At 40.9% G+C, this 22,391-nt stretch overlaps 2 protein-coding genes across 2 annotated transcripts; one reads left to right on the top strand and one right to left on the bottom strand.

Moving 5' to 3' along the window:
- The first annotated feature begins 498 nt into the window (after window positions 1-498).
- Window positions 499-15,022, top strand: mpi (mannose phosphate isomerase). Its single transcript, XM_033635595.2, has 8 exons — window positions 499-595; window positions 1,383-1,510; window positions 6,074-6,274; window positions 7,534-7,675; window positions 7,893-8,072; window positions 8,617-8,790; window positions 10,715-10,923; window positions 12,954-15,022. Exons 1-8 carry the CDS (start codon window positions 580-582, stop codon window positions 13,170-13,172), a joined length of 1,269 nt encoding a protein of 422 aa, XP_033491486.1. The 5' UTR covers window positions 499-579; the 3' UTR covers window positions 13,173-15,022.
- A 2,832-nt stretch (window positions 15,023-17,854) lies between these two features.
- Window positions 17,855-22,265, bottom strand: LOC117262101 (protein PML-like). Its single transcript, XM_033634785.2, has 2 exons — window positions 21,793-22,265; window positions 17,855-19,134 (listed from the first exon to the last, which is right to left on the bottom strand). Exons 1-2 carry the CDS (start codon window positions 21,869-21,871, stop codon window positions 18,479-18,481), a joined length of 735 nt encoding a protein of 244 aa, XP_033490676.1. The 5' UTR covers window positions 21,872-22,265; the 3' UTR covers window positions 17,855-18,478.
- Between the last annotated feature and the right edge of the window lie 126 nt (window positions 22,266-22,391).

The following is a 22,391-nucleotide window of genomic DNA, read 5'->3' as shown; positions in this document are numbered from 1 at the left end:
ACTTTGACTGTTTAGCTGCAGGAAGTGACATCTTTTGGTGGGAGGGAATCAGGGCAACAAATGTGCTAGGGCTGGCACTGGGCATATGATTAATTATATATAATATAATAAAATAAAGATATAATACCTGTAAATAAACAGATAAAAAAAATATATAAAAACAGTGCAGAGTTTACAAAATAATTCTTAAAACATTTTTCTTTTTTTTTTTAATTATCATCACTATTAATTTTAATGTGTGTATTTATTCAAATATAATTTTGTTATCTGTATTGATTTTTGGCGGTCTTGGACTGGTCCAAAATCAAGAAAAACTTAAATAAAAATAATAAATAATAATTTTTATTTTTTTTATTTTCAGTGGATCACATATACACCAGTAAATCAAGCTTCTGTACAGCTTTAAGGACTGTAATAACACAAGAAACATTATTAATTAAATTGATTTTATTATTGGGTTTATAGTGACGTAAGCAGCTCTGATCAAACTGAAAAAAAAAAAAACCCTCCATGAAGTCGCGGGTCGAGTCGTGACGTCACCAGACACCAACGGTCTGACAGCCAGCCGACGTTGCAGCCATGGAGGAAGTGAGAGGTGAGTGAGCTCTTCTCCTTCAGAACTGCCTCAAAATTATCTGTTTCGTCGTTAAACATTCAGCTAGCTAATGTCACAGCGGTTTATTCACGTCACACGACACCTCATAGAGATTATTAACGCGACAGACTGAGCGATAAAAGCTCATTGTTGAGGCTCCACATCAATATTTCAGCCGGTGTTTTGTTTGTTTAACGGCAGGCGGACAGTGTTTAGAGCTGCTCTGTTAGCGCTACAGCCAAAATAACACGTCGCCAGGCCTTTAACCACATATAACATCCCTGCAGCCATACGAAGAGTGTGTGTTTGAAACCGACGGGCGAATGTAAACCTGCTTACTGTGTGTTTCTGTCAATGAACGCTGCATCGTCAGCTGCCCGGTGTTCCGCCAAATAATGTATCCCCAGCGGAATGTGCCCCCCCGTTTCTCCTGGGTTATAATGAGTCTATAGAGGATGTTTGGGCAGGCTGTGTGGGATTATGTCTCCCTGTCAAAATATGCCACGCCTTTTTAAATTGCAATGCTGCTGATGTTGTTAACAAACCGGTTTATCATTGATTAAAGCGACTTTCTGCTTTTCTCTTTTTGTTACCAATATGGGGTAACAGTTTGTAACAGGGAGCCAATCAGTGGGAGACACAGGCTCAGACAGAGTACTCGCAGGAAGGTTAACAAAAGGCAGTTGTGTTTTTTGCACGGGTCTAAATAGCTTGGAATATACTGGATTTAGCTCTGTATTCACTTTTTGTTTAAAGAATTCACACATTGAATGTGGTCCCTCCTCAGTGTTTCCCCTGACCTGTGCCGTGCAGCATTATGCGTGGGGAAAGGTCGGGCTGGACAGCGAGGTGGCCAAACTCGTGGTTGGTGGAGACCCACTGGCTGTTGTTGAGGATGGCAAGCCCTACGCAGAGGTAAGGTTATTATAAATACACTGGTCTTTGAGCGAGACACTTGCGATGGGGGTGTATTGTATCTGTTGGAGGTTACTGTTAAAATACGTGTTTTTAATTACAAATTCCAGGTTGTAATAGAATGATTTTACCTGTTATTTAACATTAGTTAATAATGCAAGCACTCAATGGAAAGAATGTCCCGCTGAGTGTCTAGTAGTGTTGTCACGATACCAAAATCTTTGTTTCGGTACCGATACCAATATGAATTTAGATACTTTTCGGTACTTTCCCTAAGGAAAAGTCCTTTTGGATACAAACCTTTAGAACAATAAATAGTAGAGGTGTAACGGTACCAAAAAAAAATCATGGTTCGGTAAGTACCTCGGTACGGTCATCATGGTTTGGTTGCTCAAATGTTTCACCAAGTTGGTATTGTCTCGTGATGTCTCCCTTTGCGAGGCAGACTTTCTCTTGCCTTTTTTCACGTGTGCCAGCCGCAAATGTTGATACAGGCGTTGTCATACACACCAGTAGGAACAAGGAAGGCGTTTGTGTGCATAAATGAATTAAATAAATTAATGAATTGAATCAATTTAAAAAGTACCGGTATTTTCCAAATGCAGTATAGTACCGTTTGGAATACTCTAGTACCGCAGTACTATTTTAGTACCGGTATACCGTGCAACACTAGTGTCTAGAGCAGTGTATTCAAACTTTTTATGCCCATGGCACCCCAAAGGTCAAGCCCAAAATCTCAAGGCACACCTGTATTTACATCTGTTCTGTAATGTGTGTTATCACGATATAAGACAATAAAAAGAACAAAAAATGAGACAGGTAGCTTATGTGATACTGTCTACTTTTCTCCTTTCTTTATGTGATAGGCTATCTTCACTGGTGCTTTGTTGTGATTTGCTCCGTGCAATAAAGCGATCCAATGTCTCGCTCACGGCTTTCTCCTTTTAAATGTTATCATCCCTCACACTGGCTGCCAGTCAGGGCTTTTGATGTGTCACATACTTAGAATTTCCACGCTTTAATGGCGACAAATTTCCTGGGAAGGTTTTTTCAATTAAATTACATTTTTTAGGTAGAGTTTGCCTCTTTTCAGGAAATGGGTGTGCACAGCATACTGATACAATCAATAAAGAATTCATTTATAACTTTTTGTACAGGCCCAGTTGAATATTGCAATAAAAATGTGTGGTTATCACAGAATCCCACGGCACACCTGGACTGGCATCACAGCACACCATTTGAGAACCACTGGTGTAGAGCAGGGGTAGGCAACCTGCAGCTCCGGAGCCACAGTGGCTCCTTATGGGTTTGTCAGATAAGGAAATAAATGACTGTTATTTTTTTAACATTTTTATTTTTCATACATCATTCTTCTAGGACTAGTGATTGTACATTCTCTGATTTTAAAAATGTGTAGCCTGTACACGGATTAAAAAAAGGTTTTAAGATTTCTTTGACTAAAATGTGCGTCATACATCTACGACCTGGTGACTTTTCCTTGAAGGTTGCATTCACACCGGCCCTGTTTGGTTCGGTATAAATGAACTCAAGTTTGTTTGCCCCCTAAGTGTAGTTCATTTGGGCAGGTGTGGACACAGCAATCGAACTCGGGTACACAACAAAACGAGACTGTGAGAACGTGTTCTGACTTCGATCTGAACCAACTGCAGTCACATGACACATTGTTTGGGTTAAACATGAGCATGTTACAGTCCTGGAGGATTATTAATGTGCACCTCCTCCTGTACTGCCTTAATATGCACATTCAGCACATCCAATGCATCAAAACATTGTTTTCTAGTTGGAGCCGCGCCTCGTTTTCAAACTGTATGGTTTGACTAAAATGAACAATGACAGCAATATAGTCCACGATGAGCAGCGCTAAAATCAACCTGCATAGTTGTCCCTCCATTGTGACATTAGAAACTGTCACATTTATCTTGCAAGCGTACTCTTCTTTACTTCCTGGATTTTTCCCACATGGAAATTCTGACCAATCGAGCAGCTTTCTCACACAAGGCATTTGATCTGGTCCGCTTGTAAATGCTGCCGTGAGAACATGAACCAACTCTAGGCAATTATACAACAAAACTTAGACATCTGAGCTGAACTTTTTTGATCTGTGAGCAGCAGTTCAGTTCAAAATCAGTTAATGTAAATTTTTAAACATTGATACAGAGTTAAAAAAATGCTTTTCCTTCCAGTTTTTCTGACATATAACTTAAAAACTTTGATATTAAATTTTAGGCTCCCCATTAAACAGGATAACTACACTCATGTAGCAGCAGACGGTGGCACTTATTGTCAGCATTATAGGATCTTTAAGATTCTGAATTGTTGCTCTGCAGTGCTCACACTCACTACAAAATACATCACTCCTTGGTTTGACAAAGCAGTGTGAAACTGGTATCATTTCCAGGGTTTAAAATGTGGTGCTGCTGCTTGGTATCTTGCCAGGGAGCCCTGTTCTCTCCATATCTTTCAGAAGTCTTTATTTAGCCACAGCAGCTCTGCAGGGTTTTTTCATAAAGGTCATTAGTTCAGGTTATAGTAGTGTTGACATTTTCACATTCCACAGGCCACTTTAATGTCACATGCCATGGTTCATGCTCATATAGTCAGAGGGTGGTTTGGATATTTAATCCTACAGTACAGTATGTGACTTATTGTTCTGGTAGACTATGAGATATATGTCCTAATAATCTAGTGTTTTTATTGAGTAGATTTTAGTTTTGCCTGAGCGTAAGTAGACATAATCTAGCAGTGACGACAAGTTCACACAGTATGTATGTTTTGCAACGTAACAGGATTTACTCAAAAGCAGCTTTATGTTAACACAATGAAACAAGACTGAAAGCACTGAAAGTTATCTGTGCGATTATAAAACAAAGCAAAAAATGACAATATGGTGTTGTAAGATTGCTGAGACTGCTCAGGTCTGACCCAGGACTTTGGTTAAAGAGACCACCCTGTACCAAAAAGGCTACAAATTTGAGCCTCACTGGTGCAGTCCTTGTTTGTCCACCAACAAGTGTGTGTCCTTGAGACAGTATCCTTCATTTACATGTAAGGCATTAGCGTAACCCTCTTATCCAGAGTGATTTACACCCAGTGAGATGGTTTGGATTCTTCTCTCTTCTCACTGAGTAGAAATCACACTGGATTACAGCATTAGATAACTTGATTTAAAGGTCCAGCATTGAGGATTTAGGGTGATAAATTTGTGTCTTTGTTATGCTAGAATGAGCCGTGTATATCTACATAAGGTGAGGTGCTTTGTCTGTAGAGTCCACCGTGTTGCATCACCATGATTTTACAGTAGCTCAGAATGGATAAACGAACACATTCACATCCATCACCATAGTTAGCAGCCCCTCTGTGATTAGCAGCATCAGAAAAACACTATTTTTTTTAATGTGAAACTGCTTCATTCAGTGTTTTTACCGGTGAAATTACTAGATCCATTTATTTTGGAGAGAAAGAGACCTCTACGAATAATTTGACTCCTGGTAAAACCTCCTGAATTTCTGGATCTTAAATTATCAGAGAAAAAGGTGAACACAAGTTAGCAGGTGCCGGGTTCGCGGCCTATTTTGGACGAGCTCAATAGCGTCAGAGAAACACTGATTTCTAACGTAAATCTGCTTTATTCAGTGTTTTTAAATGAATTCTTTTTTAACCTTTATTTAACCAGAAAAACCTTCTTAGATTAAAAATCTCCTTTTCAAGAGTGTCCTGGCCAAGACAGGCAGCAACATAAGTTACAGACAACACAGAACAAAATTACAGAATAAAAAATATACAGCTCTAAAACAAGCAATATAAAATATAAGATAAGATTACTACAAAGAAAAGCCAAAATGTGTGTTAATATATACTAGAAGTGAACCATAAAATTGCAGGGCAACTACACACGACCACAAAGACCAGCTAAAACACACCCTGACCTGCTTGCCAAACATTGTGCGTACCCTCGGTACAGACAATAAAAACATTTTTAATTTACTGGTTTCCCTGGTTTAAATCACCTGATCCATTTGTTTTAGAGAGGAAGAGACCTCTGCAGATAATTGGCCCCCTGATAAAAACCTCCTGAATGATGAACACTGAAGGAATTCTAATGGGGAGAAGTTTCAGCTGATTACAAACTGTATCCTCACCACGAAATGCCACTAAATCCCCTTAATTCTTACACACTGGACCTTTTAATGTAAATGTATGATACCAGCCCTTTTTCTGAGAGGGCCTGGGCACAACTAGGACTCCCTCAGGATGCTTGTTAAGAGAGGACAAAGGAGGGAGGCAAAGAACTGCCAAGTCTGTATTTTTTAAGTTGTATTTGGTCTGAGAGTAGTTATATTTTTAATTGGGATTCAGCACTCATCATTACACACTCTTTCCCACTTTTATTTTTCCAGTTAGATCAGCATTATGACCAATAAACCTTTCAGTCACAAACCCACTTCTGCAACCTTTAGTCTACCTCAGCCCACTATTGCCATCATGAGTGTTATGAAATTCTAATATTGGACATAATGTATGAATCTCTGTGATCTCTTCAAGCTGTGGATGGGTGCCCACCCAAAAGGCGATGCCCAGATTAAAGACAATAGGATCGCACAGACGACTCTGGGCCAGTGGATCGCCCACTTTCCTGCCTGCCTGGGTTCCAAGGTCAAAGACACCTTCCAGGGACAGCTGCCCTTCCTCTTCAAAGTCCTCTCTGTCAATACTGCCCTGTCCATACAGGCCCACCCTAACAGAGTGAGTACACAAACACACACCTACACAGTGTTCAGATTCTGCATAAAATGACTCAGTCTGAATTGGGAAATCATTTAGCCTGGATTGAAACAGCTTAATGTTTGCTTTGACTGCAGCTGAGAATGCACCTTAGAACACCTACGCATAATGACAAGAACCAACCGATTTGTTCATCCTTGTACTGTAGCTTTAAAATCAGACAGAGAACAATCCATGTAGTTTCAAATCTTTTTGAAGGTTATTCCAAGTGAGAGGAGCAGAGCACATAAACGCTTTCTGTCCCAGCTCAGTCTGAGCACTAGGAACAGACAACAAAACTGAGTCTAGAGATTTCACTCTATAGCTACAGTCAGATCTCTGTTCAATCAAAGTACAAATGTACGAAGGGTGTTTACCCAGTATGGCTTTATAAATGAACAAATATCAGTGACTGAGCCTACAAAAGGTCAAAGATGGCCAACCAGCTCTGGAATAAAGCATGCAGTGATGTTACCTGGATGATGGGCACATCATTAGGCCAATAGACCAAGCACATTAAAGACTTCCACCAACCGAGCCAACTTCTTCTGTTTTAGCGTTCTGTTAACTTGAATGGGGATAGTTTGATTTATTTTGTGGCTCTTCTAGACTTTCCAAATGTCATTGGACCAAATTGATTAAATCCTGAAAGTGAAACGATTTCGCTCAAAAAAAAAAAAAATGTATCCACTGATTTACAGACACCTCTTTCCCAGTTAAGTCTGTGGGAAAAGTCTTTTTGGCTCAATGGCAGCATGTGCCACTATTTAGCCACTATGAAAATTGTCCTCAAAGCTTGGCGCGCTTCTTGGGTCATCTCTGCTTGAGGCTAGAGGAGCAAGGCAACATTAGCTGCTACTATTAGTATAACACACCCAGATCTTGCACTAAATTATCAGTGGCCAATTTGGATTAAAGGTAATGTAGGCACAAGTTTTTCAGAAAAATGCATGGAGTAGAAATGATATTTCTGGTTTTGCTGCATCGATTTTGATTGTTGGACTCTTTTAAGACATTTTGCCTATTTTAAGAGAAGAGTGCCGTGTGATGGGGAGTGTTAATACAATTATTTTAGTTGTCATGTAAAGTCATGCTCATATATTTCTTTTATTTAGAAGGTTCGAATTGTATAATCCTTGGGTTTGTGTATGAACTGAACTGAGTTTAGTCTACACACTCATGCTCTATCCTCACTTCTCTTTAGTAACCCTCTTCCCTTTCTGTCTTTATGGTTTGGTTAGGAGTTAGCTGCTCGTCTCCATGCTCAGTTTCCGGAGCACTATCCAGACAACAACCACAAGCCAGAGATGGCCATCGCTCTCACCCGCTTTCAGGGCCTCTGTGGCTTCAGACCAGTGGAGGAGATCCTGGGGTTCCTTAAATGTGAGTCCCAAAGTCCCACAGGGTCATTAGAGGATTGTGGATCGATCTTGGGCAGTTACTGGAGAAACAGGGAAATAAATGTTTTATGCTGTCAAACCTGTACAGATACTGTACATTACACTATAATGGGTGAGGAGGTTTAGTACTGTTCTCTGAAGGGTGAATGTTTCACTTAAACTAAATTCATACCTTTTGCATGTATGTGTGCATCCATCAGCTGTCCCAGAGTTCCACGCTTTGGTGGGAAATGAGGCAGCGGAGGAGCTGCGATGCAGTGTGGGAGACGCAGCTCATACGAGCCAGGTGCTGAAGAAGTGCTTCACCAGGATGATGAACTGTGAGAAGAAGGTGTTCGTAGATCAGCTCAACATGCTGGTCAAGAGAGTCACTGAAGAGGGTGAGGAGGCTGAGGGATGGAGCTAATGGAGCCCCAAGCAGCTGAAAACAAATGGAGAATACCTGCTTTTATTACTAGTCAGTGTAGTTGGTTAGACGTTAAGCATTACCAGGGTGTAGAGATAGCATTTTAGTCAGTTCTTTTCTCCGTTGCATGCAGTCTATTTGACCATGAGAGGATTGCTCAATATGTGAAAACAATTTCATCATAGTCAACAATCTGGTATCTTATGCAAGTGTGTTAGAAAGAGAGATATTCACCAGTTAAAAAAAAACATCCACCAAGTTGTGGTACATACTGAAGCTTAGAAAAAACTTGCAGCTGCTATTTTGTAAAAGCAGTAAAATACTGCTTTAGTCCGTTCATACCAGCGTGCCTGAGTCACAGAGGGAAATAAGCAGTGTCTTTTTTTTTATACTACCACCGGTAGGCGCCAATATCAGACATTTATCTAATCCTATAAATAGAGGGCTCTTAAACACAGCACAGGTCAGTTGTTCTGCTGTTTTGAAACACAGTTTACTGATGTTTATGACTCTTCCAGGTGCAGCGGGGAAGGACACATCAAGCAGCAATGGTGATCTGTTGCTCCGTCTCCACTCCCAGTATCCCGGAGACATCGGCTGCTTCTCCATCTACTTCCTCAACCAAATAGTCCTGGAGCCAGGCCAGGCCATGTTCCTGGGAGCCAGCGAGCCCCACGCTTACCTTTACGGAGGTAAATAAAGTTTTCATTTGAAATGGTATTTTAAAACGGTTAACTCTGTGGTTGGTCACTTAGTTATGTAAAATACTCTGGAGATGGTTAAAGAGATTTCTTTGATCGGATCACATGAGTATAAGGCGGTCAAGATGGCTTAACACAGATTTGGAGTCATTGCGAAACAAATATGGCAACATGTTAGAGCGGTAATGTCACCAGGGGTATTATCTGTTGCCAGAAGAATTGATAATTCTTTCTGCTCTATGCACCTCACATTTTTGCAGGAGCACCTTACCTCGAGCTGAAAAAATTTCAACCCAGAGCAGAGAAGTGCCTGACGTCATTGGCATTTTTTCCCATTGTCCAATTGGAGGAATTGAGAGGCGGGCCTTCTGTGGTGGTGATGACAGCAAGTGGTAGCATACAGCGTTAAGCTAATGTTGCTCACTTTAATCATCACCCTGCTAGGCAAGCTGCAAGACACATTAGAACAAATGAGAGCCTCACCTACTTTATAACATTTAACCAACACTAATTAGGCCCTACGATTCACAGCAGATTGCCAAACTGTCCGCGACTCATCTTAAAATAAGCCTTGAATCAAGTATCATCCAGGCAAAGCTCCTGGATCAGCTAGTGATTTGTATTCTTTCTGGGAGTCCCATGTAACCACACAGATCTGTTTTTCCCAAGTGCAGTCCCCAAGTGCAGATTTTAAGGTACAGATCTGTGAGTTTACTTCACAGCAAAACAGTGGTTAAGCTATGGACAGGTGATTCGGTGGTTGCCTTGCAACAATTAAAAAAAAGAAGGAGCAAGCTGCAAAAAGAGCTCTGTCTGACTGGGGCAGGCAGTGTGCCTCGACCTCTGTCTGATAGAGGCCTAAGGATGACATCACAAAATATATGTAGACTCTGTAATGTTTTGACTTGACACGTTGTGACGATAAGACCCAATCGGGAAGCGAACAAGGGTGTCTGCGTCATCATTTTTAAAAGTCTCCGCTTCCAACTGTCCAGACCAAAACACAGCCCCGGCGTTTTGAAATTCAGACGGGGTCAACAGCATTTTCAAACTTCTGAGTTTATGGGCTCCAAAACGCCAGAGTGGCATGGACACTAGGTGACAATGCAGCAATAGTTACGCTTTCAAAAATGAAAACGTGTTAGTGTGGATGTAGCCTCAGTGCTGTAGATCTTACCCAGGCTGAATGGGTACAACAGTAGCAGGGTCATGAATTCCTACATTGCTGACACTTCAGCCTCCCATCAGTGCTCCTGTATAACAGAGAAGCTGTAGGAGTATTAAAGGATAAGGCCAGCATTATTCTGTATTGTTCTGTCAACCAATCCCATGAAAAAGCCAAAAACTGACAATGTGTTAATGAGTCTCTTAATGTTTTCTGACTTTTTACCTTGTTTGTGGCACTCAGCTCCAAGCCCCCAGGATCCCTCTGAAGATATGAATCCGAAACAGTGGGTCACAAATATATAATTTCATCTTTTTTAAATGATCAGTAACAGGAGTAAATAGTCTAGAGCATTCATGGGGACTATTTTCAGTTGCAGATTAATACGCATTTGATGCCCCTGTCATAGTTTCCTGCAGCAGGATGGTGTATTTAGGATTGCGTCAAAATAAAGTGTGTGTCATGATAATGAAGGAACATGTTAGCTATGTCCACCCACATATTCATCCCACAGTTGAGTGCAAGTTCACACCAGATTCAAAAGGCATTCTTGGAAATCACTTACTATGAAAGCAGATAAAGCAAGTGAAGAAGAAATAGCTCTGTAATGCATTTAACCTCACAGGCTGACTGTACGTACAATTGTAAGAGTATTTGAGAATTGATTTTTCCATTTGAAGGAGAGTCGACTGCTCGCTTTGCTTATTTAAAACTCGCTCTCCTTTTCTGTCTATTCATCCGTCCATCCAGACTGTATTGAGTGTATGGCCTGCTCAGACAACACGGTGAGAGCTGGTCTGACTCCAAAATACATTGATGTCAACACGCTGTGCGAGATGCTGAACTACAGCCCAGCCCCCGCCAGCTCCAAAATCTTCCCATGTGTCCAGGACGCTTCAGATCCTTGTGTGTCCCTGTACGACCCCCCAGTGCCAGACTTCACTGTGATGAGGATACAGGTAGGAAACCTCAGCTAACTAAATGATAAACCTTCAGGAGGGAAAAATTAAAACTGAATGGTGATGGAGGAAGTAAACCTCACTAACTGTGGAGTGGATGTTATTTTTAAGGGACAGTTCACCCCAAACTCAAAAACACATATTTTTCCTTACCTGTAGTGCTATTTATCAGTCTAGATTGTTTTGGTGTGAGTTGCAGAGTGTTGTCGATATCAGCTGTAGAGATGTCTGCCTTCTCTCCGATATAATGGAAATAGATGGCACTCGGCTTGTGGTGCTCAAAGCGCCAACAAATTCATTTTAAAACCTCAACAGCAATGTCTCTTTACAGAAATCATGACCCAGTTACTGAAGATAATCCACAGACCTTGTTGTGAGCAGTTTCATGTAGGAACTATTTTCTTTCTACCAAACAACACCTGCCAGTCAAATCACTGCCCAAAAGAAAGCGCATATCTACTGCTAGTCTAATGAGGACGCTATCAACTCTTACATCTCGGGCTGTCACAAACACAAGCCTCTCATCTGTTGTAGTCGCATGCTTCCTTCTGCGCAATGATTCGGTGGGGGTAGCTGAGTAGCAAACTATTTTTTCCACAGCAGGGCAGGTAAAAGAAGTTTACCTGTTGGAGGTGAGCTGTTTGCAGAGGTGCAGTAAGAGCCTGTTGTCTGCAGCTCTTCAGCAACATCTCACTGTGGCTGTTCCTGCTTTTACTCTTCCTCCCTGCCGTATTATTAGACTTGTCTTTATTTCAGAAAAGCTGCTAACAAAGTTCCGCTAATTTAGTAATGACACTTTTCATTTCCTATAGATTCTTCACAATAAAAGTCCCCCCTTATTTTGTTATGTATAAGCTAAAGGTAAAATAAAGCAGTTATCTAAAGTAAAAAAAGGACGCTGGAGGTAACTAAACTCCAAACCACAGATTCAGTTAGAAGCTACAAAAGTACACAAAAACCTTTGTCTCTGGTCACCTGCAGACAAAGGTGAGTGGAGTCTGTTTGAGGGGGAGCAGGGGGGTCATCAGAGGTTTGCTGCAGTCCGCGCCACACTGCTACACGCTTGAGTGCGGATGGCCCGGCTTTTGGACCTACTCCTGACAAGGTCCATCTCTGATGTGGCTTGGCGTGGCTTGGCGTGGCTTGGCGTGGCATGGCGAGTCTAAACTAACAATGAGAACAAAAATCGGCGTGGCATTACTTTACTCGGCACGGCCTAAAAAGAAAAGAAAAAAGGGTAAAGTGGAAAAGGGGTATAATAGTTCCTACAAGAAACAGCTCACAACAAGGTCTGAGGATTATCTTGAGTAACTTGGTCATGATTTCTGAAGAGGAACTTTTAGAAATTAAGTAATTTATAAGTTTAATTATTTAATGAATTACAAATTTGGCTGGTGTGTCAACGTAATACTCATCTAAGAGGTAAAAAAGGGAAAAAACACCTTTTAAAAGTGTTGTATGACTTGACAGTAAAAAGCTGGAAGGTTATAATTTGGAGAAAAAGTAAGTTTTAGCTTAAAATGCCATCATTGATTTAATTATTTGCAACTACTGTGACATGCCAAAATATCCTCCCACACACCTCTTTTGTAACACACAGTCTGACTTATAATGGCAGAGAGAGCCTACGTGACATCTGGATCTTGGCTTGCTAAACATAAATAAAATGCAGCATTCGTGATTTATGTCATTTGTTACACCTGTGGTTTTTCCTGCGTCTGCTGTGGATGGCTTCAAAAGTTCTGGAGACCCAGAACTCATGCTCAATATAGGTGGTTTCAACAATCTTCAGCAAATTTCAGATATAAAACTGTCCCACATGAACCTACGTAACATACTAAATACACACGCACCAGTGCTGATGAGAACATCATCAAATGGTCTGTTACAGTCGAGCATATGCACAGAAGGTAGATACAGACTGGTGGATATAATAAATCTTTTTTTCTTCTTTTTTTTTTAAATCACTGGTAATTTGTTAAGAGCAAACAGAAACTTTCTCACCTCGTTCTGTGCCGTCCATCCTGCAGGTCCCAGCCTCAGTGAAGCAGTACACTGTCGCTCCAGTCGACAGCGCCAGCATCCTCCTGGTCATTGAAGGTGACGCCACGGCAACCTCTGCAGCCGCCCTCTCCGATGTCACACTGAGGCGGGGCACCGTCCTGTTCGTCTCGGCCAACGAGAGCGTCTCCCTGCACATCACCTCCCAGTCGGGGATGAGCATGTTCCGAGCCTGCTGCCTCCTGTAGCTGTGAGTGTGAGGCTGTGTGTGAAAGCTCATACTACTTGTGTTAGTTTTCCTCTGGTTCGACTCACAAAGGTCGACATTGCGTTAAGGATTGAGCCCAATGATTGCTGTGCACTTTTGAAGTAGGTAGTACGTTAAAGGAGCTTTCAGACACAGTTTACTGATGCCTGTCTGTGCCCGCTGCTCCCCCCGACCCAAACTCGACCTGCGGACTGCTCCAGCAGTGCTCTTTAGCTTTAAAATCCAGCAGTAATCCACTGCTGCTGGATTTTAATTGGTTTTAACTGTCTTTTTTACCTTTAATGATGCAATCACATCTTATAAATCAGAGGATGTGCACATCCCAAATTGATAATAGGTGCTGGACAGAAGACACGCCAAGAATAAAAAGTAAAACAAGTCCACAACACTGACACATGACAGTGCTCACATCACTCCATCCTCAGGTTCCTGAAGATCGAGGGATTAAAATGTTGCATGAGAATTTATTCTTGACCTTGGAGACAGCAGTTGGGAAAACAATCTTATAAGGTCCACCAGCTCTGGAGTTTAAAGTCCTTTAAGCCCAACTCAGACCAAAGATTCGCGACAAGACAAAACCATTTTAGAATGTTGCAGAGAAAAGTCACAGCAGTGTGAGCAGGTGCTCCGTCCCTACTGCGCCCTCTGTTTCCACATACACACACACAAATTCTCACTGACTGATGAATTGATGTTGGTGGCGTATTGACTATGGTTACAGTCCATCTGATGCTGGTTTTGTTTCTGTCTTTTGCCATTTCATCACCACTACAAATGCACCTGCAGCCAGTATCTCACCATCACTATCCTCATTCATATTTTAAGAAGCTACAAATTATATTCAGCCACAAAATAAGCCTGAAAAGCTGGAAATCAGAATGGAAGTACAGAGTGTTGTTGCATAGTGATGATACACCGCCTCGTCTAGTTGCATTGGTGCGAACCGGCAGGTTTTTGGAACATTGCAGACCAGCACATTGCAAGTAGTTGCCTGTTTCAACTCATCTCATCACAAATCTTTGGTCTGAACTGGGCTTTAAATGCTCAGAAGAATGGATATTTTTAAATCTACAACTCCATGACAACACGGCAAACACTATCCCTTGATTAAGATCATGAAATGCGATAGAAATCCTTATAACAGTTAATATAAACCTTTTGGTGAGATTGATTTCTTAAAACAAAACAAAAAACACTGAGCAAACTCCATCTACTGGTGATTACAGTGTGGTGCATTTAAAAGCCTGAAAAACCCTAAATGGACCTCAAGGTATTGTTAATGCACAATTTATAATTATTATTATTATAGTTATTTCTAATGGTTGCCCTTTTTATTCCTAATACACTTACAGCTGCACGTTTTTATCCTCCAATCTGAGATAAAGATATTATACATTCAAACAGCACTGAAGCAGGGTGGGGGATATGTTTACACTGGTGCAGCCCACCACCAATCACTGCTCAACTACAGAACCACCTTGTCGAGGACTGAGCATATCTGTCATATGAGACAGGCAGCAGTTAGCCTTTCCACAGGGTCACTGGTGCAGTTAACTGCTTCATCATTCTAGTTCAGCTTAAACAAAGTAAACATCCACCTCTGGGACAAAAAATATTAGTTGAGAGTATATATTGTAATACTGAGATGCCTGTGCATGTTTGATTTAGAGCAGTTATACTGGAGAGGGACTTCTATCTCGACTGTCACGGTGAAGTCAACCCTGGGAAGTATTACTGCTTTTAACTGTTACCAGCGCATGTTTACGGTCTGGAAACGTCTTCTCAAGGTAGTGAAAAATCAGAAAAATAACAAAAAAAAACAAAACAAAAGGGGCCACTAACTATTGCCGTCCCATTAAAGGGATGATTTGGATTTTTGAATTGGGGTTGTATGAGGTACTCCTGCCTGCCTCTTCAAAATGGAGGCGTACCAACCGACATCTACTGTAGGTAACACACTGACTATGGATAAGTTCTTTATACAATGCCACTTAAAAAAATCCGAACTATCCCTTTAAGCACGACTACATGGGAATCAGGAATGCATTTTAATTAAAAAGTTATATACGACTGAAAATGCACTACTGCTGCTTGTTACATACAATTTGACCCGAGCCCGTTAACACACCCACATCTTGTACAGTTGTACAACAAAATGCTGCATTTAATTTTCTAGTATTATAGCAACAAACGTGTCTGTATTTGAGTATTTGACGCCAATTTTTTACAGACTTTGCATGTTTTGTTGTTTGTACTGATTCATCAGTACTTGCCATTACATGCTAAAGAGGAATGATCCCTGAAACCGCACCGCATCATAAGGTTTTAACTGTACATTAATACATCATGAGGTGAGTGGTTTGTCGTCACAGTGAAATCTCCATGGTGACCACTTTCCATCATGTCGGTACAATATCGTAACTAGATTATTTCAGTATGGTGCAAACGTCTGCGTAATATTCCAGCTCACACCAGGGTTCGTCAATAAATCATGACGTGGATTTTCTTGTTGTAACAATTTTTATAGGTTATCTAGAATTAAATATTTGAGAATGAATGCTCTCTTTGCCTGCCAACCTACCAGTGAGTAAATATTTCTCTCAATAGTTTGACCTGAATGAATGACTGCAATGAATCGAGCCAACGCTGGTGATGCTTTTACCGACGTCATGACCGTGTTAGTGATGACAGATGATCTCTAAGCTTGTCCCTATTATAGATGCACTAAACCTTTAGTTGTTGGTTGTTGCTAAATATTGTTGAGAAGCTGAAGAATATTAAGAGACTGAAGGATGTTGATAGTTAAAATCACAGCATCTTTTTGATTAAAGAACCATTACCTCAGATTCATCCTTCTGTATCTCTATAATTGTAAAACCTTTTAGTTATATTTGTCAACAAACCATTTTTTCCATCTTTTCAAACTGTTTTAATGTAGTTAGCATGTAGAGGCTGCAGTTTCAAACAACTGAATTTTGACTTTTGATTTAACCATCACACACACCTTTGTTACTGGTCTTGTTTTATGTCACCTTTTAGTTTTAATACTGTACATCCAGGACTTAACACATAATTTAACTCCTTCAAATGCACACAAATCTGAAGGCCACAATGTTTCACCTTAATTGTTTTATTTAACTATAGTGAGAACATTTCCTGGAGTATTTCTCCAGATGAGGACGTGGTTTAGCATTTTTGAATATGGTGATGCTGTAGCCTGGGACTGCAGAGAACATGTGTATGTAAAAGTGGTTTAATAAAGCCTTGTTCCGTTACTACACCGTCTGAACTCCTTATTGTTTTGTGTTGCATCTGTACCATTTGTTACCTTAGTATTCCAGTCGAACGATATTCAACAAGTATCAGTCTGCTCTAAGAAATCAGGTTGGCTGAGTCAGTGATCTCTTTTAAGTCCCTTCTTAAAACATACTTTTATCAGAGAGCCTTTCCTGATTTAATTTGAGTTTTAAGTTCATTCAGACTGTCTTTTATTTCCTCTGTTTTTATCAGATCAGATGTTGTTTTCAAGTCTTGTCTGTCTGTGACAAATTGGTCCAGTATTGAGCAACATGGCTGCAGCTGGTGGCGCCAAAACAGTCTGCAGTTAACCACCCAGTGCAGTCATTCACTGCCAATTCATGCCCACTAGAAGTGTTTTTTTTTTCCTTCTTTAACTTTTTTTGTTAGAGAGTATGATACCTTTTTTTTTCTCGGAAACAGACCCAAATTCACCATCACCAAACCCACCAGACTGCAGCAGCTGTAGACTGAGAAAAAAATGACTTAATTCACTGGGTCGACTGCCAGCAGTTTTTAAGGTGGAACACTGACTTGTAGTGTTGCTCAATGCATGAGTTGACGACGTGAATCAATCAACACACCTTAAATTTCACTGTGACAACTTTGACCATTACTTTAGTTTTTATATGACAGACACTTTTAGGAATGAGTGGATCTTAAAGCATTTTTATATATAATTTCACCCAGGTTATGTGAACTGCATATATTCTAATCCTCACTCGAGAAAAAAAAAAAAAAACACTGCGGAGCTCATTCCTGTGGGCTACGACAACACTAAACCCCTGAGCTTGCCTGAGAAGGACTAAATGCACAAACCTGCTATTTCTAAATATCCCATGGAGAGAGACTCTCACTGGAGCCTGTTTTATTTTGTTCTGAAATAGTCGGCGTGCAGCCTCGTTCTGTGGACGATAAACAAGGTACAGACTTCCTGCTGTGTCACCGCTGATGAGGGAATACAGTGAGTGCTGGATGGAGCAGTGAGTGACAACAACCCCGCCCACATTTAAGAGGACTGTTTGTGGTAGAAACACTAGGGTCTAGGTACCATGTCTGAAGGGTTACTGTTGGTTCCAAAGGTACCATACTGAAAGTATTTGGTGGAAATGGGGCTTTAGACATAGACAAAACATGGTAAAATAGGGCCCAGTTTGAGATACAAAAGTTACCCTTTAAATTTCCAATAACTCAGAGAACCTTGAAACCTTGAAATTAGAGCTGGACAATAATCAACTTTATGTGAAATTGTATTGTATGAAACTATCATTATTACTATTATTATTATCACTGTGTTATGACCCATATCTCCCAGCCCTACTGAAATATTGATTCATTTAGGACACACTGTAGAAATACAAAACATTTATTAACACATTTATTTACCCTCAGTAAAAAACAGTGCATGAATTTTCTCAATAACAGTCAGCACTATTTCCTCCCACAGAAAACCGGGGAACAATCTGCCTGCAACTACTGACATTTTCACCATTTATAAATCACATAAAGAGATGTCTGACTCCATTTTTTTTTCAGAAATACTCATGTCTGTTTCTTGTTCCTGAAATAAATGGTGAGGAGCTTAAGCGGTGGCAAAGAGCACCCAAATTTCAACATCCATTTTAACATATGTATAAGGAAAGTCTTATTTACAGCTGTGACTGACTCGCATTTCTCCAATCTGGTCAGTACTGTGCAATAAATTAAAGTGCATGTTGTTGGAACAATCAACAAGGCGAGACTGAAGCGTACAAATTGGTAACTCCAATTTGACAAAGTCGTCTAGAAGAATTTAGGGCCCTACAAGGCTGAGGAAAAAACCCATCACACCCTGATCTAAGTGCTGCATCAGGCTGAAGTAGCACAGTGTGACTTCCAGATGTGCATTCATTGTCTTTGTATGCTTTCCTCCACCTTTAAGATTCCACAAACAGATATTCATTCCTTTTTGCTCCACTGCAGAGGACGTTTCAAGTGATTTCTCATGTTCTACTTTGTAGCTTTGTCTTCACTGCTCTCTGTGACCTTCACCGTCTGTCTGAAGTGCTCCCACAGGGGGCGCTGTCCTGCAGGCTCACAGGGCACTTTAGATTTAGCAGCTGGTTTGTTCTCCATTGTGTCCAAAGTAAACCTATGCCTACTAATCAAGTCTGGTGTGGGCTGTAGAACACTGTACAGTGCCTGTAATGCCCGCACATCCTCCAAAGCATCATGGGCCTTGTAGTTTACACCCAGCAGCTCCCTGACCAGGTTCTCCTGTCGGAAACTCCGCAGGCCGCGGTCCTTCAGCATCTCTCGAGCCAGCGGCAGAGTGTCAACACAGCCGAAGACTGCTGACTCAAAGTCTGCTCTGAGGTCAAGTTCATCAAGAGCTCGAGCCAACAGCCGACAGTCGAAGCGGCGAATGTTGTGGCCAATGAGAAGTGGGCGTCCGAGCATCTTGAGGAAAGCTATGAAGGAGACCAAGACCTCTCGCAGGGAGTTGGTGAGGACAAGCTGGCGATGGAGGTAGAGCCTCTGTCTGCGGACCCTGAAGCCGGTCACTTTGGCTGCTCCTCGCTGTATTCGAGACCGAGGGATGATGTAGAGGTTCAGTGAGTGGCCTCCACTCACTGCAGCCAGCTGGACGATTTCACAACTCTTATCTGGTGAAGTAAAACATGTGGATAAAAGGAATCACTTGATGTGTGTTAGAGGAGGGAAACTAGGTGTTTAAAACAGCAAATGTGATTGTAGGCTGAGTCACAGGCTGTTTATTAGCAGTAACTGGGCATGGGAGATAGTTAACGTCATAACATAAATCATGATGAGATCATTAAGTAACTGGAAAAATCAACTGAGAATCTGTTAAAGGGATAGTTCTGATGAAAAGAAACGCAAGAAAACGTATTTTAGCCATCTAAAAAAATCTATATCAGTTTAATCAATCGGTATCGGCCGATATCAGCTTTGAAATGAACTATCGGACTTGACCAGCATGCTTTTACTTAATTTGCACATTGAATGAATATCACATACATTGAAAAGCACTGTATTTCCTGTCTCCATCTGCTGGTGGGCCATCACGATGAAAGCAAGCACATATAATATGATGTTAATTCCACTAGAGAAGAGACTTGATGATCACTAAACTCAGGTGGAGGAAAAAACAAATACAACGATATTGATAGCGGTTATGGAACAAATGAGTTGTAATATATCGGCATATCTTTAAAAAGTCCAATATCATGCATCCATGCTTTTAAACACCAACGTCACTCAATAACACAAACAAAATAACTGTATGAGGCAGTTGTAGACCAGCACCTCCTTTGTTCAGCAATGTTAAATCACTGTTTTTCTCAATAGAGTCTGGCTCTGAGGAAAGTGATTTAAGAGCTTCATGTTCCAGCTGGAAATCATTGTCTGATAGCAAAGTACAGCAGCGAAAACATTCTAAATAAAGCGTACACTTAAACTGTTGTGGACTTTTTAAAGTGGGACTTTTTTTAGTTAGCTAACCAGGGTATGCAGGAATCCTGAGGTTAATTTCAATACCTTTTTAAGACTTTTGTAAGACCTTCCAAAAAAACCTTAAGACCTCATCGCCACTTCAAGCTGTCGTTAGCAGCAGTGCATCTTTAACTTACTCAACAGTTGTAGTTTACAATTAAATCTATGGAGCACAAACATACAACAGAACTCAGATAAGATGAGAAGGATTTTTTATTGTCTTTTGCTCCTCTGTTTGGCGCCTGTACGTGCACCGTCGCGTGATGTCGCACAGGTATGCGGACGGCCCCGAGTGGCAGTCCGAGTGTGCCTACCTACACATCATTGTTTGTAATAGTCGCGAGGAGGAAAATAAATTATACATTCATGGATACTTTTTGTCAAAGCTTGAATGCCAAGAAAATTTAATACTTCATAAAATCGCAATTAAGATTTTTTAATACTTTTTAAGGGCCTTAATTTTCCGACATTTGATTTATCAACTTTTAATACTTTTTAAGACCCTGCTAACATACCTTAAGTTGCTGACCCCTCCACAGCAGGACATCGCTTAGGGCCGTTTCATAGTCGACGCACGCAACATGAGCAAGCAACGCGAGCAACGCACTTCCTTTCTTAGTCAGCACATTGAAGGCAAGCGACGCGGGCGACACTTAAAATGCAATACATCGCTCACACAATAGGGGGTAGCAGAGTCACCGGTACATTCCGGCTCGCTAGTACTGCTGTAGCTAGCTAGTACTGCTATTTTATTAAAGTGCAGGGCACTAGAACTGTCATATAAATGGGAGTGTGCCCGTACGAGCTCGCAAAGTTTTTCCTCTTCACCCGCCAAATGTCATACCTGCTTCTTCTGTGAATAACAAAAAGTGGTTAATTTGAAGTATGTCACTTGCATTATCACCCCCGCTGGCAACACATGGTATTACACACGTCACTGCATCGCGTATCAAAAAAATGGACAACACATTTTGAGACGCAAGCACGCTTCATGTCTCGATGCGTCCCAATGCGTTCGCATCTGCGTGCCTTTGCGTGGACTATGAAACGGGACTTAGCTTCCCTGTTGGACTCCGGCCTGCTTCTCCAACCTGGGGGTGTGTCAACTGACATCTACTGTATGTAACATGCTAAGTGTGGATAAATCCCCCATCCAACCCCACTTAAGAAAATCTGAGCTATCCCTTTAATGGATAAAATAAGAAGACAATAGTTTGGGGTTGATTCAGCAAATCAAATAGCCTATCTGACAAATCAAGGTAAGACGTCACACTGATGCAAAAATCATTCACAAAATTGATCATAAAACTGATTGCAACAATATTTACAGGGGGCTGACACACTGGAGATGTAAATGTATTAAAAAACGAGAAAAGATTGTAGCCACATTTATATGGTCTCGCTCATGGCCCACACATGTAATAATTGCTTATTCTTATCATGCAAAACTGCCAGAAATTCACTGGTTTCACTGTGTTGCTTCACATCTGAAAATAAGCAGTTAAAACATGGATCAAAAGAACATAATTTAATCATTACTTGCTATCCCACTATCAAGTTAAATTAACTACAACAGGGCAAAATCTTAAGTCATTTTAAACAGACCCAATTTGAAATAGAAAGCTTTGTCTAAAGGAAACATCTGACAGATATTAATCTTCCTGTATCTTCCATTAGCAGGCAGAGTGAACTGTTAACGACAGCCATTTATTTAACCTGTAACGTTAGTGAATAACTGTGAAACTCCCCCTGGTTACAAAACATAAAGTTTTCTCTGTCATAAGTGATATGACAGCATGCAGTGATCTTACCCAGCCCAGTCGTCTCCACGTCAAAGAAAACCAGCGGCTGTTGAGACTGTTCAGCTCCGTCAGAGTCTGGTGTTTGCATCCCGCCACGGCCACCGTGTCAATCAAGCCTGACAGCCACAGTGACGTTTTGTGAAAAACAAACTAAGCAAAAACACATTAGAGACATTTGCAGCGCGTTTTTAGCTTCTTGTGTCCCGTGAAGATTTTCCCTCCTTGTTTTTAAACCCCGGCGGAGACAAAACTTTCAAAACAAAAGCCTCGTTAAAGATGAATTTCATGACGAGAAGAAGAAAAAGAACTTTCAGCCGGGCGTTAAAAAAAGAACTGTCCTGAACATGTGTATCTATAAACTGTACAGTGTAAGTCTAAAGCAAACTAAATGATTATTTTCCAACAAAAACTAAATTGAACCAAGATATTTTACTTTGCTACGCTTCAGACTCGCGCATGCGCAAATAAACCTTTTCTTCTTCTGTGAAATGTGGAGCAAATACAACCGTCTCCGGCACAGTGCTGCCCTCCACAGGATATAAATGGCAACGCAATGAGGCGGTTAATAAAATGCTGATGTTCAGTTTAATCTTACAGTACATCTGTTT

This window comes from Epinephelus lanceolatus, chromosome 5 (assembly GCF_041903045.1).
Source record: "Epinephelus lanceolatus isolate andai-2023 chromosome 5, ASM4190304v1, whole genome shotgun sequence".
NCBI lineage: Eukaryota > Metazoa > Chordata > Actinopteri > Perciformes > Serranidae > Epinephelus > Epinephelus lanceolatus.
Note: the sequence above shows the minus strand (reverse complement) of the source record. Positions and strands in the feature narration are given on the sequence as shown.

Excerpts from the sequence above, each read along its gene's own strand:
- mpi (XM_033635595.2), top strand. Across the intron at positions 1,511-6,073 it reads ATGGCAAGCCCTACGCAGAG|CTGTGGATGGGTGCCCACCC; the intron begins GTAAGGTTATTA and ends GATCTCTTCAAG. Across the intron at positions 8,073-8,616 it reads CAAGAGAGTCACTGAAGAGG|GTGCAGCGGGGAAGGACACA; the intron begins GTGAGGAGGCTG and ends TGACTCTTCCAG.
- LOC117262101 (XM_033634785.2), bottom strand. The coding sequence starts at position 21,871 with ATGCAAACACCAGACTCTGACGGAGCTGAACAGTCTCAACAGCCGCTG. Across the intron at positions 19,135-21,792 it reads CGTGGAGACGACTGGGCTGG|ATAAGAGTTGTGAAATCGTC; the intron begins GTAAGATCACTG and ends TTACTTCACCAG.